This window comes from Borostomias antarcticus (assembly GCF_949987555.1).
Source record: "Borostomias antarcticus genome assembly, chromosome: 2".
In the NCBI taxonomy this organism is placed as follows: Eukaryota; Metazoa; Chordata; class Actinopteri; order Stomiiformes; family Stomiidae; genus Borostomias; species Borostomias antarcticus.
Window position 1 is genome coordinate 13059490 of NC_140235.1, and position 15037 is coordinate 13074526.

The 15037-nt window shown below is 42.1% G+C and overlaps 1 protein-coding gene across 1 annotated transcript in view; it reads left to right on the top strand.

Moving 5' to 3' along the window:
* Positions 1-5377: 5377 nt before the first annotated feature.
* lrmda (leucine rich melanocyte differentiation associated) overlaps positions 5378-15037 on the top strand; it is a 249172-nt gene continuing 239512 nt past the window's right edge. Inside the window, exons 1-2 of the mRNA XM_084461593.1 lie at positions 5378-5461; positions 6029-6129. Of these exons, the coding sequence (XP_084317719.1) occupies positions 5420-5461; positions 6029-6129 (143 nt within the window). The 5' untranslated portion in view covers positions 5378-5419. The remainder of the gene's footprint in view (positions 5462-6028; positions 6130-15037) is intronic.

Genomic DNA, 15037 nt, shown 5'->3' on the forward strand with positions numbered 1-15037 from the left:
CTACACTCCCGAAGAACGAACTGGTAGAAATTTTCACTTCAAAAGCAGCTGAATTAGTCCGAGATTAAAGCCTTTGCCGCCTTCCAATCAAATGGGACCCCGAGGTGATTGGAGGGTCAAGGGGATGTGACGTTCTCCTCTTTGTAAACTCCTCTATTTTGACAGCTCAGGGGAGGAGACGGTGGTGAATATTTGGGTTGCTGAGTACGCTTCTAGCTTTCTTAAGGCTGAAGGTTTATTTTGGTTCAGTAACCTATGAGTGTGAGGAAAACGAATAGCCTATAGGCCTATAGGCTATATTAGTAACATGTCTTCTTTATTTGTCAAATAAAATAGCATATACAGCCTACATAACTTAATTTGAAAACATTGTTGGCGTATGAGAGACTGGATAAAAATACAGTATAGTCTTGTAGAGAATAAGCCATATAGCCTACTATAGCCCTATTACCTGGTCATTAAAGGCAGACTTACGATATAAGCCTAATTCTGTGTACATTTAAGTAGGCGACAAATAGTTGATGGCATTGAAATACATTATTATCCAACTGCCAACGCACAAAGCTGTTGGATAACTTGCATCGGATCATGTTTTCAGTGCGTCTACAATACCACAAACATAAGATCAACCAACTTCATCTTGAATTCCCCATTCAGACAAGCGTTGACAGGAACAGACCAATGCAGTGATGGAGGGATGTGGATGTCACATGTTTTCAGTATAATATACACCGCCCTTCTATTTCCATCCCCACCCCTCCGTCAACTGTCAATTCTGCTCTACCGCAATCAATCAGTTATTTGTCAGTCGCTGTCAATCCGCGGTTGATTTATGTCAGCTATTGTAGCTGATTACATACGAGTGTGACTGGAGAACAGGACAAATGGGTGGAGAGGCATTTCAGAAGAGACACTTAATTTGGGGGACATAAATCATTCTCGTGTTAGATTACATTTGTCTATGAATCTACAAGGCAGATGGCGAGGTGGAACTTCAGACTCCTCTGTGTCCACACACACACACACACACACACACACACACACACACACACACACACACACACACACACACACACACACACACACACACACACACACACAGAGTTTGCGACTGCATTGGTGAATACGGATCTTGCCTAGAAATTAAAGGAGGTTAAGCCAACCAACCACACGGACTCGCGTAAACACAGCGAGGGAACAAGGCTCCACTCTGTCGATGTTACCCGGGACTGATTCAGGCTGTAAAACTTCCCCGTTCCCCTGCCAAACATTTCGGATGTAGGATGAACCCAAACGGCCTAAACAATGCCCAGTGATTCTGTTCGTTTTTTTTTTGCTTACTTTCTATGAGTATAATTCCATAATACACTGTAGTTTTACTTTTGGTTGTGATGACCTAAGTTGTGTAACTTGCCTAGGCTAGGCTACTGTGCGTATTCGTAGACTAATAGTTAACTTTATGGAACTTTTAAAATAATGTAACCTAACAAATTAAATATAACCTATTTGGGGAACATAGTTTATGCCATTTTTTTATATTTCACTAAAATTACAATTAGACTGTGGATGACCTAGCCTATATTGTCTTAATTTTCTGGATAGGCTGTTTATGATGCATAATTAGGCTAGATAATTCCAGTTCAGTTGCGGTTGGCTAAAACATAGCCTACATTTAGGCTAGAGACTGAATGTCTCTTAAAACACATGTTGACTTTTCTGAAAAGGTTATCAGTGCAGGTAGGCCTAACATGAATAACCCAACACAGGTAGGCCTAACAGACAACACTAGTAAAACGTCACGGGACTCTCCAAAAGGATAAACAACGACCACTCTCGCGCAGCTGGTTGTTCAAACCTGTCACTTGCCTTTAGCACATTATCATTCCCTAAACAACAACAAAGAAAAGGAACACAAAAGTAGCTGAGTCCAGACATTTTGTATAGATGTCAACTCGATTTTATTTACATACAATGAAAATGATTTATTTTCTTGAAGTAGTAGAAAAGCGGACTGAAAAAGGAAGAAAAAAAAGAAGAGAAATGGTCTGTCAGGCCGTTGAGAAAAGAAGTTTAAAATGCCTTGAACTATTCACCGCTGAGATGGCTAATCAGTATTGAGGCTCCGGGGCAATCGGGCAGCTTTTCAATGCGGTTTTCCTTTCATCTCAATCGGGATGGAGGCGCTCAATTAAAAGCCTATCAGTTTGTAAGTAAATCAACGCCTATCAAAGTTGTCACATCAAACAAAACGATTATTATTGCAACCCGCCTCCGCCATTAATCTCTCTCTGTGGTAATCCGCCTGACAGGTCATCCTGGAGAGGGAGAAAACCAGGAGTGGACAGTCAAAGGCTAAAAAAAAAGAGTTGGGAAAGTAACCTAAATAACATGAAGCCTATGGTGGTCTTAAAACATATTTTCAGGGCGTTAGTGGCATGCCCTATTCATATGGGACAGCTGAAACATTTCTTAGGTTGACATTTATTTTTTGTAAATGGCAATCAAATAAAACATAGGCCCACCGACGTATATTGTGAGATTTTTCATACGTGACCTATAGACTAAATGCACATGGTTATTATAGGAGATACTGTAGCCTAGGCTTATTTCAATAATTAATTTTGGAACTGTGTCATAGTTTGAGCCGTGCATCATATTTATTCCTGATGAGTTGTCCAAATAGGCCATCCTAGGCACATTTTTAAAAAATATATTGAAAAAAATCTAAATTTCCAAAGTCATTCTGTTTAATTCATTGATTGATTATTGCGACTACTCAAAACGATCATTAGACATAATTATAGGATATAATAATAAACAATCAGGCCTATATTAATCTGGCATATGTGGTCTGTTGTAGACCTCGAACTTGAACAGAAATATAGAAACTGTCAGAATGCAAGACTGCCCTTATTGCCTATTCCTTGAAATGTTAGTCTGCTATGATTGTCTGTAGAAAGGGGAGAATGCTTCATAATATGCAAAGATGCGTGATTGATAACAGGCTTGCTGTTTTCTGCAGGGGATGTCAGTCCGTGACACAATACGTGAGTTATTAGGGCAAAGAAGGGCAACCATAAATTTTCAGCGTCAGGCGAAAACCCTCTTTATTGTCCGTATGACGAATGGGCTTCTGCACCAGACACCAAATACTCGGCATTACCCTTAAATGGGAACACATTTTTTCGCTGCCCATAATTCATGATATTTAAATAGAAAGTTTTAAATGTCCCCATATATTTCATAACGGCGACATGTTTATGAATCACTCCCTGCATACAAATATAATTATTTACAGAACAGGAGAAGCCGCGCTAGACTTTTAGACCTGAAGATCATGAATACATACTGACGCATGTTTATCTCTGAAGAGCTGAGGCAGTGAAGTGTTTAATTAAAATTGAGACCAGATTAGAACAGACATGACTGTTCTAGAATGAAAACGTTAGCCTTAGTAATTACTGCTTTAGCACAGGTTATGCTATTATTATAAACCGAAAAGTTTTTGCACTTGCGCAGACAGCAATAACTCCGCTATTACCAGCTTTTAGCCCACTTTTCATCTATTCATTTTTTTCTGGTATGTAGCCTACAACAGCCTATATTAATGACAAACGCAAAAGTCGGTATTATATTTAGGCTTTTTATGTTAGATTTCTGTTATAATACAGAACTGCCCGGATATAAGACAGCTTTAGATTACCAAAGCCTCATAACTGACGGAGCCACAGAGGAACTATCGGCTTCACAACCACTGTCAGGCATGCACGAACGAAAATAAAGCATCCTAGCCGACAGCAGTACACTAGGAGTCAGGTTGATATCAAAAGAGCCCATGTAACCACATTACCTGCATTAAAAGAGCAACATGTTCCGATGTAAAAAGACAGATGTTACAACTCTGCTAAACGTAATCCTTTGTTTACTTATGTTGCACTGCACAGGCCACTAGGTGTTACATCGAGCATCGAGCTGTTACGGTGCAAAATATGAGATTGTGGGACATGTCTGCACGGCTGGACAGCGTGCGTGTGCTGGGTTCTCACAGGCAGGCTGCAGAGCTGAGCGGGACTGCTCCGAGTGGGAGGTTCTGATGTGACGTCACATACCTTCTGACTCAGAAACATGTATAGGCCACTCAAACAGAGCACTCTACCTGCACTTCGTTGTGTAGCCTAATTATTGATTTAAATAGGCTATACTTATTTGAAAGTCCATCTTGTAGCCTACTGGTTTTCATTTTAGATATAGCCTACTGTATAGCCTAGTTTAATATAACCCAACCTACAGCCTTCAAAGAGCTAACGTTATAGCCCACTTTCAGATAGCCAAGGCTTATTACAAATAATTCATACCTCATTTGTGCGCAAAATATTGTCTACAATCATACAATAGATATACAACAAAACATAATTTTTTTAAATCACCTATATGCATTGTTAAGTAGGTTGCCCCCAATCACTTTTGAAAGAAGGCTACTGCGGCAATAGGCGAGATAGGCTAGTCTGCTGCTAGTCTATCCATTGTCTAGCCTACAGCTAGTTTAATACATGCATGGTCTAGCCTACAGCTAGTTGAAAACACCCATGGTCTAGCCTAAAGCTAGTTGAATACATCCATGGTCTAGCCTACAGCTAGTTTAATACATGCATGGCCTAGCCTACAGGTAGTTTAATAGCCTATGGTCTAGCCTACAGGTAGTTTAATACATGCACGGCCTAGCATACAGGTAGTTTAATACATGCATGGCCTAGCATACAGGTAGTTTAATAGCCTATGGTCTAGCATACAGGTAGTTTAATACATGCATGGCCTAGCCTACAGGTAGTTTAATAGCCTATGGTCTAGCATACAGGTAGTTTAATACATGCATGGCCTAGCATACAGGTAGTTTAATAGCCTATGGTCTAGCCTACAGGTAGTTTAATACATGCATGGCCTAGCATACAGGTAGTTTAATAGCCTATGGTCTAGCCTACAGTAGCAGGGACCTATAGGCTACATCACAGATCTGCTGCCCTATAGGGACTGGACTGCTCCTCCTTCAAATGCATTTGGTAGCCTAACAAAACTGCATTAGCGACCACAAACTATACGTTCAGACAGTATACAAATACTTTACTGTGCAGCACAACCGTTTGTCAGCCTCGACATTCTGTGGTTTGTTAATCACCGAGTTGACTATCCCACTGACTTCTAATAACGAATGCTTCCGCATCTGGTCAGCTGAGAGGGAGAAGCATGCGGAAGAAGCAAATTAGAAACGTCAAGTAGTGCAATAAAGCATTCTAAAACAGTTGTCGTTCGAAACAGACTCCTAAGAGTTTTAAACTCGTTTATTTAACTTTTGGTGGTCGCACTCCGATAAAATAGGCTCCTCACCCCCAAAAAACGAGTCATCGGGCTGTCATCAGTTATCATGGAACGCATCGAATCATTGGTCGCTACGAATGGAACGCAAGTAAGTGAAATATTTCCATCATTTCAAATGTGTTTAGGCTATATTTAGTGTGTCATTGTGGATGGAAGCGATAGGCTATATTCGGTCTGTAGTCAATGTAGACTGGCTCAAAGACCAAGTTTAGATCGCTTTTCTGAAACAGCGGGTAGCCTATCAGTCACAAAGTCATGTGACCCGTTTCAGCTTCTGATAACCATCATCATCACCCTGTAACCATGGGGGTTGTTATAACACCCAGTTGTAAACTCATTATGGTAGCCTGTGATTTGACAGTTTGATAATGGATACAAAACACAAATTACCTAACAAGCTTGATAAGTCTGTGAAAGCACGTAGCCTATCCCATCAAACCGAAGCCTTGGGAGGCTCTGGAGGCAAGCATCTTTGTCATTCAAGCTACAACCATTCCACTTGGTCTAGGCCTCTACTTCTTACAGGAAAGCTACAATGTATAAAGGCTACAGTGTATTTGGTGATAGCCTTGGAAGTGTTTAAGCCACTGTACTAAGAGTAGGACGCTATGCAGTGCTATTCACCATTTATCTATTTATCTCTATGTTCTTCGAGGTTTCCTATATCGGACATGACTGCAACGAGATCCCAGAGTTCCTTGGTGAAAGATTTGGACGGTTTGCAAGACGACTAGATCTGAGCTTCAATCAGCTAAGGTAAAAATTGCCTTATTATAGTGACGCATGTAAAAGGACACCATGTGTTTGTTGGCAAAGCTGGTACCAAAAGTTATCAGGGAACTCAGGACTGTGGCATGTTTGTATCATGCCCTAAATGGTTTATATAAACCCATAATAAAACTGTTAATATAAAACCTTTATTTTTTATTTTTTAGAACCTCATGATATTAATTCACTCCACGTTTACAGTTCTTTTAAAAGGTAGGCCTATGTTACTGCTGGACAATAAGGACATTTACTCTGTGCTTTTGATTTTCTGAAAGAGCATGCTTAATGCAGGCTTCAAACTGGCAAGAAAAGTAGGGATCTGGCAGTAATGTAAAAATAAACGTGCCTATTATATTGGTAACAATCGCCCAGTCCAACATCACCGCTCTGCCTGTCATTGTGGGCAAGTGCATCTGTGCATCAAGTGCAATTTAATATGTGCGTTTTGTGCATTACGTGGTCAGGAGTGTCATCAGGACATCAAAGACGCTGAGAACCAGAGAGCTCAGTCGGTGCCATGCTGGGCCTGGATACAAAGCCTGATCAATAAATGTGACATGTTAATGCAGGGGCAAATAGAATAAAAGATTTTCTCTGACAGGACATGAAGGATCACCTTGTGGCAGCGGATTCAGGGGGGATGCCGTCTCAACAGCAGGACTGGCAAAGTCGATCTGACAAGTAAAAGAGGAGAGATGATGGTTATAAGGCGCTTTTGTTTCAGAGCCCCTTTCTTGACCTGTCAGACCATGAAGGCCCCTGAATAGGACCCTTTCTGTCATGTGAAAATTGTCGTCTTGAGGCGGTTATCTGTTCTGGAAATGTGGATTCTTCACGTTTAATTGATTCGCTCTGCGCTCGGGTCTGTCACATTAATAATTGCTAAATCCCGCGCTGCCCTCCATGTTCATCGTGCATAAATGTGTGCTTATCAGAGCATTAATATTCCTAATGAACCGCTACGATTGGAGAATATGCGTTGGCTCACTGGAATATGATTTGCCTTTTCATCTGTTAATGGCGGTGTACTACAGGTTTCAAACATGATTGCGCCCCTTGACTGCCAAACAAAGGTAATTGTGTTTAATGGACGCGCTGCAGCCTCCAACAATAGGGTCGGCCGTGGGGATCTCAATGTGGGTTCTTGAAGTGTTATGAAACAGTTAACAATATAATACTGGTGCATACAGTACACGGCTCAGTAGCACTGGGATGTCAGTCTATAGCAGACTAGGTTCTGATCAACTACTGTATATTAAAGGGATGCATGATATATCGGCAATCATATTGGAATCGGCCGATGTTAGTCATTTTTTAATATATCGGTATCTGTCCGATGTGCAAAACAGGGCCGATGTGAACAGCCGATAATTAATTCTGTCCAGCTGCTGTTGTGGGTGTAGTTGTTGAGAGGAAACAATGCGGTGAATCTATGATTTATCGGCTTTTCCAAATGTTTTGGAGATAGAGAAGGGTTTCCATGTGTTTTTCAGTATGTATAACATTTGATTATCATAGAAATGTGGTTTTATGCAGAACATATCGACATCGGTAAATATTGGTTATCGGCCATAACAGCGATGTTAATATCTGTTATCGATATCGGACAAAATTTTTATATCGGTGCATCCCTAGTTTATTATGTGGGTACTGTATTCATAGTCACATACACATCTCTCTTTCTCATTCTCTCTCTCTCTCTCTCTCTCCCTCTCTCACCCCCTCTCCCCACACACAGCTATTTCACTGCTATTCCTCATAGTATATGGACAATCCTGTAAGTGGAGAGTCTAGATGTCTGCTTGCCAGACTGGACAGGGAAGCTTGTTAGCTGCTACCAGCAGCTTGATGGGAGGTGACTGAACCAGACGTGATCTGTGTTGGTTTGAGAGATCAAGGCCTGCATTATATTCTTCTCATCCTTGAACGGGTCACACTATGTTCCGAATCAAATATTTATAAGTGTGACATTACTAATTCATTATTCATTTTTAATTTGTCTAAGGGTGGATTTTCAAAGACAGGTATTGATACTGGTCTTCAGATGATTGTATGGACAGAGGAGCAGAGCAGGGATAATCATTTGTTATCCAAGCCTTTTGGGGCTGCTATCAGTATAGATTGATCAGTTGCCGGGAGTGATTATGTATTGCATTAATACAACACTTCATTCTCGATTTCACGTTTTTTACTGTTATCGTACTTCTACCAACATTTGGATATTTATGTCATAATTCATACAGAGACTCTATTACACTCTATTCATACATAGACTAACTCCTAAGGTGGTTTACATTGTTTATAACAACCAGCAGTCTGTAATATACATGTACACTACCCTAGAGTTCCATCCAGATCATATGATCAGAGCAAAACTTTGGGTCACATTAGCTCGTAACAAACACCCTCTCTTTTGTGATTTGAAGCCATAGAGGTCACATGACTGTTCCCTGAGTTCATGGTTGGGCGGAGATGGGAAATTCATTTAGCGAGCTGACATGTGATGGTGATAACAGCTAAGGAAGTTGAGTGCTGGCATAGCCAATCTCTCTGTGTGGGTCTAATCCCCATAAGAACTCCCCTAGGGGGACAAAGGCGCCCAGTCACACACAGCTCAATAAAGGGAGGCCCAGTTCCCACCTCAAGAGAATGACCATGGATGAACAAACCTAGCGAAGGCCTTTCTAGTAGCAAAGTGAAACAGCCTGGCTTCAGAATCTGTCTGAAACGAGACTGCGTGGCGTTTGTAGCCTATCAAGCTCCATTTCTACAGCTCTGGAGGAGAAACACCAGCGAATTGACACTGTGACCCCCTTCTCACGTCACCGTTTGTCAAAAGTAGCCCAACTCCTCCATGGCCTGACAGAAGTCGCACTTCTCAGGGATAAACAGAGTGGACTATGCCTTCAGCAGGATGCACATCTTCATGCCATCTTACTGTCAGACAATGCAAGAAAGTATTGTGGCTGATATGCTTATTTGTGTCAACTCAACTGACAGCCCTCACCTCAATCTTGACAACGAGTCACAGTGAGAGCACCTTTCACTGAGGGTGGGGTTATATGTTTGTGTGTGTGTGTGTGGGGGGGGGGATTGGGGAGTCAGAGACCGAGACAGAGAGAGTGGCTGGGCAGGTAATGGTAGGATGAAGTTGGGGGAGCAGCCTGTCACACCTACACCTCTCTCTTTCTCAATGCCAACTCTGCCAAGCTGTCAGACTGTCTCATCAATGTGTGGAGGAGAGTGACGCTGTGAGAATCGGTGTCGCTCAGGACATGCTCGGATATTATTGGGCTGTCCACTTTGCCTCAGGTCAGCAGTGTGCAGTACAGTGGCCAGTGACTGGGACTGCGTCGCGTCGACACGACTCCTCTCCAACTGTGTCCAATTGAGCCTGTGCCGTACGAAGGCGCTTGCATCCGTTATACCTGTTGGTATCACGTTTGACAGCAGAGTCTGAGATGCCTCTGTGTCTGAGTTATGAGGCGGACGCTAAGCTAATGCGACAAAGAGCTAACTTTCCTTTTGTGATTCGAAATTACATTGAAACAGACCAATCACAGATTGTTTCTCAGAGGACTAGGAGGTGGACATGGCAGATTCCGTTCTTCTCACCCAACTCTGTTTTAGATCTCATGTACAGTAAAAAAAAAAAGAAAAAGAAAAAAAGTATAGTTGATTTCATTCTAGTCAGTGTTGTTTTTGTTGGGAATGTATCGTGCTGATTCTGCAGTTTATTGGAACTGCTGCAAAGATCAAGATGGATGCCAGACATCCAGTGATCTATCTGCTCTCCCTAATGATCTTTTCATCTTAATCTATGTTGTGATTGTGATGGAGATTGCTAACTTTCCAGAGTGCTTCATCAGCCACACGGCAGAGTGTTCAGTATGATGTACGTCCAGGTGATTTTTGTCCTCTGCTCCCGCTAAAGAAATAGATCTCACTAAAGGCAATTCGGCTTGTCCTAGCAATGTCCCCCGCTGGAAGTGCCTGGAAGCAGTTTATTACTGTTTTGTCACTGAAATGATTTCAGCTTTAGTACACTGGTGTAAGAGCTACTTAATTAAAATGGGATGAAAAAATGTCAGTTCACCACAGCAGTACAGTTGCCGTGTGAGTCCAAAGAGGCAGTCAAGGGTGTCACTTGCGGTGATATATAGTTCTTTTTACACCATTTTAATCAGTAGCTGGACTCTGGAAGTTGTATTTGAGTCTTTCTAGTTGAAATTAGGCTGACCTTTTATACAGTATATTCCCTTGCAGCTGTGGAGAGAGGAGCCCGTATTAAGCCCTTGCATGTCAGATGAACCCTAGCTACCTGTGTGTGTGTGTGTGTGTGTGTTTGTGTGTGTGTGTGTGTGTGTGTGTGTGTGTGTGTGTGCAGGCTACGTCAGTGATGGCAGGCGCTTTGCATTTTAATGACAAATCAAGCATGCTCTGCGTTTTAGAATGAAAGTGCTCTAAACGTCGCCCGGCTGTCAAAATGAGATGTAAGTAGTCTGATGAAAAGAGTAAAAATAAGACAAAGTAGGGAGGCCTGGTACACTGAGGAATGAAACAAAACCTTGTACGGCCTGTCAGCGGTGTCGTTTTATATTCATATCTAAAGCACATTATGGTCTTACTCTGCCGCTCAGGCCTCAGTCATCTGCCTCTTTTAATTTGTCACAGGCGGCGCGTCGTTTTACCAGGCCCCTCCCCCCCTATGTCAACATGAGAAGGGTCCCGTTAATTGACAAATGAGTGTCACAGACATGAAGTGCTCCCATCCTGTCCGAGCCAGGTAGACTCTGGGCGTTTGACGGGCAGGGTGGCGCGGCTCTGCTGTTGGCAGGAACCCAGTTAGAGGCATTACACTGAGACTGGAATGAGAAGTGACAATGGGAAGAGAGATGCTGTCACTGTCTAGCCTGAGTGTTCAATCAGCAGAGATGCCAGTATGCAGATAAACTGTCAGTTAGGAGGAGAGAATATGAAAAACTGTCCGTGTGAAGTCCTCAAATCACTTAACTAGGAATGTATATGCGTGTGCAGTTGTGTGTGTTAGTATTAGAGGGGGCCGATGAGAAGCTTGGCGCTGGTCTGGAAATATATTTCATATCAGATCTATCAGGCCTGTTTAGGGTAATATTCATGGATAACCAGACTGGTGTCTCATGAATTAGGGTTGTTCTGGCTTAAGCGGAGAGATGAGGGAGACACGATATTCCAGGAAATACTATATTAATTTCACGGGCTATGCTATTTCACATCAATTCTGTGGTATTGAAAATACCCCTTTTAATTTTCATTGGTACAATTTCCGCTGTGATGAACTACTCTAGGGAAAGTGCAGAGAAGAGGGAGAGAAAGCTCAGCAAAATGGAGAAGATGAAAGCCATGTTTTATCTGTAATGGATTGGTAGTCTGGTTTTTACGTCTCTCCAATTTGAGTGCACTTCTTCAGAATGTCTCTAAGCTGCCTGCTGAAAACCATCTCCTGGATCCCATTTGTGTTTAGGATAGTCAGATGTTCACCTCCTGTCTGCCTGTAGTTAGATTGCCCCCTGCATCTTTGTACAGAAGGAACAAAGCTTGTTCAAACACACTCACAATTGTCTTGTATTATGCAGCTTGGGGCCATGTGTCGGAGTAAGCAGAACCCACTCAGATGGAATCCCACTGGAGAGAGGGACCTCAAAATCTGCGCCACTTTTAGAGAGGAGAGGGTAGGGGCATGCTGGAACTCCAGCCAAGGTAGAAGATTAGAGGGCCTGTCCAAATTTGTTTTGAAATGTTCTCGCGGGCAAGTCATGCACTCTGTGTTTTGGTTAGATGACAATCTTGTATCTGATAGAAAACATTTTTTCTTCCGCACATCGCTGCCAAACCGCAGCAGTCTGGTCCTCATTTAGATGACTTGCCCCTCTGACACTAATGGAGCTGCCCAGGTAGACGGGGGTTGTCAGGGTGGAGAGGGGAAGCCTCATGGCCTCTCCTATGGCCGCTGCCTTTTGTCTCGTGTGACCAAGACGACATCGTACGCACCTCTGTTGTGTTTCGGCGATGAGGCGGTAGCTGAAGTCAGTTCGGTGTGGGTTGTGATGGAGAGCAAGCTGATTTCAGGTTACGTCGGAGTTAGGACCAGAAAAATGTGCAGCAGGTCACCCCTAGCTGTTGCCTGAGTGATTGAAATTTGTACTGGTATGTCGGACGATGACCATACACAAATCAGAGTCCCATGGTCATCTGCATGTATGACGGGCTGCTCATGAGTAGACTATATAGTCCTTCAGTCAACTCCCAGCTATACAGCTCCTTTCACCAACACTGTATAAATCCTTATGTATCTGTTGCAAGGCAACAAAAGCCCAACTGGCAGTGGAGGGATCCTCAGTACATTACTGTCAGAACCGCCATCGGCCTTCCAGAACATTCCATCCAAACACTTGCTAATCTTGGGCCATCTTGAGCCGTTGGATTCGGAATGGAATAATACATCTTTGTGGTATATATATATATATATATATATATATATATATATATATATATATATATGCATTATATATGTACAATACACATATATCTATATATCTATATATATGCATTATATATATATATATATATATATATATATATATATATATATATATATATATACTGGGCACCAATGCTTTCCTTTTATGACTGCGTCACAATTTTTATTGTATATCCCAAGACGGATGGCATGCCATTGACACTGAGATTTACGGGCCTTCAGCTCACAGTGGCAGCGCTTTAGAAGGGCCTGCTGACACCCAGCCAACACTCTGGAGGGAGAGAATAAAAGCTGACATTTTATTGGCTTTCTCTTTCCTAAGGAAGAGAAAGAGGAGAGAGAGAGTATGGACTGAGGGAGGGAGAGAGAGAGGAAGAAAGAAAAAAGTAAGAAAGAGAGAAAGAGAGAAAGAAAGAAAGAAAGAAAGAAAGAAAGAAAGAAAGAAAGAAAGAAAGAAAGAAAGAAAGAAAGAAAGAAAAAGAAAGAAAGAAAGATTCCGTTTCTGTACTTTATGTATTTCACCACTGCCAGCTGTCATAGGGACCCTGCTATGAAGAAAGGATTTATTGGGTATTATTTAGAAACTTGTCAGTGGTAATGACTACAGCTATGATTTCAATTATCACCCACTAAATATAGCTTAATTCACTGCCTCCCTGGCCGTAATGAGCAGCCCTGACATCATTTTTCAAAAATCCGATACTGTGCTATTTTAATATTTTATGTTGACCACCGATTTAATTTTCCTCCCTGGCGCTTGGCATGTGCTGAGCCCCCACTCCCTCATGTGTAGTTGTACCGTTAGAGCTATTGAGTTCAAAGCCGTCTCAGGGATATATTTTTTCCATTGACAGAAATCCAATTAGTTTTAGTACACAGTCTGGCTGAATAAAAAGGCTCTTAAAATCTACAATATGTTTCCTTAGCGTTTTACCAGAGCGCAAAGCAAGTGATGGATGTTTATGAGTTGACCTGATGGGGCCCGTGTGGACATACTCCCTTTTCTGTTTTGACAAGTTCAAAACAAACCGTCCATATGTCTTACTTATTTTGATAGCTGTGCCTTAGTCTTTTAATATCGCATAAACAGCAACTGTAGCTACATACTAGGCTAAGATCTCGATTCTCTCTTACATATATCTTATAAAAACATTGCACATACATTGTACATTAACACATCGCACATATACTGTACATAAACACATAGCACACCATGCTGTGTATTTTGTATTTGCCCTTTGTTCCCTGCATTACTACATATTTTTCACTGACTGTCCTAACTCCTGTCTCTGACCTGTCTTCGCCCTGACTTGTCTAGTCCTTGCACCCTGTCTGTTGTTGTCTATCCATCAGTGTTATGCACCTATTGACCGGGGGTTGTTCCACAAAGTTGGCTAACTGAGTAAGCCTGACTTCTGCACAAAGTAAAAACCAGAAAGCTATGTATTTTTTTTTTCCACTTCAGTCCATGTTCCAGATTTGAAGTTTCCAGGTTTTACTCATTGCAAAAGTCAGGCTTACTCAGTTAGTATGTGTAAAAACCTACCGGGCAGTAAAATCTGACACACATGTTGGCATAAGGCCATGTGGAAGAAAATTCACATTAGTGATGTTTAGTGAGTCGCCGGTTTGTGGGGTGCGTAGTCAAGGTTTGACATGAGGGTGTGCATTTTTAAGTATTAGCGTTAAAAGGGAGATGATTAGGACTGGCACTCTGCTGTCAACATCCTAAGTACTTCAAGGTATGTTTGAAGCTATGGAGGCATCTCAATAGTCTAGAGAAAAGCCCTCCACTTGACTTCTTCACCTGCACTCATTATGTAATCAAAGGATACTTGGAGACGATACCAGTCTAGTTTTTTTGTTTTTTTTGTGCATCAGTGGAGATGAAGGAAAGGAGACAAGGAGAGGAAACCAAATCTGACTATTGTGATGAGCCCGTGGCTCAGAAGCCTACCGTTTACATTTCCCCATCACACAAAGCCGTCCCACAGATTAATGATGTAAGCAACTGGGAGGCATGGAACATATTAGACAGTAGAGGAGGAGGGGGAGAGGGCCGACCATGCTTCCCCTGGACGTGTCCCAAGCAGGGAAAAAAACTCTGGAAGACGAACAAAGGAGTTCCCTTTGGTATTGCCTGGGCAGTTTTGGTTGCTTCATGGCTCTCAATCTCCCACAGCTTCTCCTAGAGAGCCCCGGGGCTTGAAAAGTGAAGACAGATACATGGGGTGTATCGAGCCAAGATTTTTGGAAGATGATTGTGGCTTTCGCCATGTTTTGAATTTTGGGCGGCATTTTTATTTATTTTATTTTTTTAAGAGCGCGGCCCATGGTAAATGTTGACAGTAGATGAACATATTCCACCACCGTAAA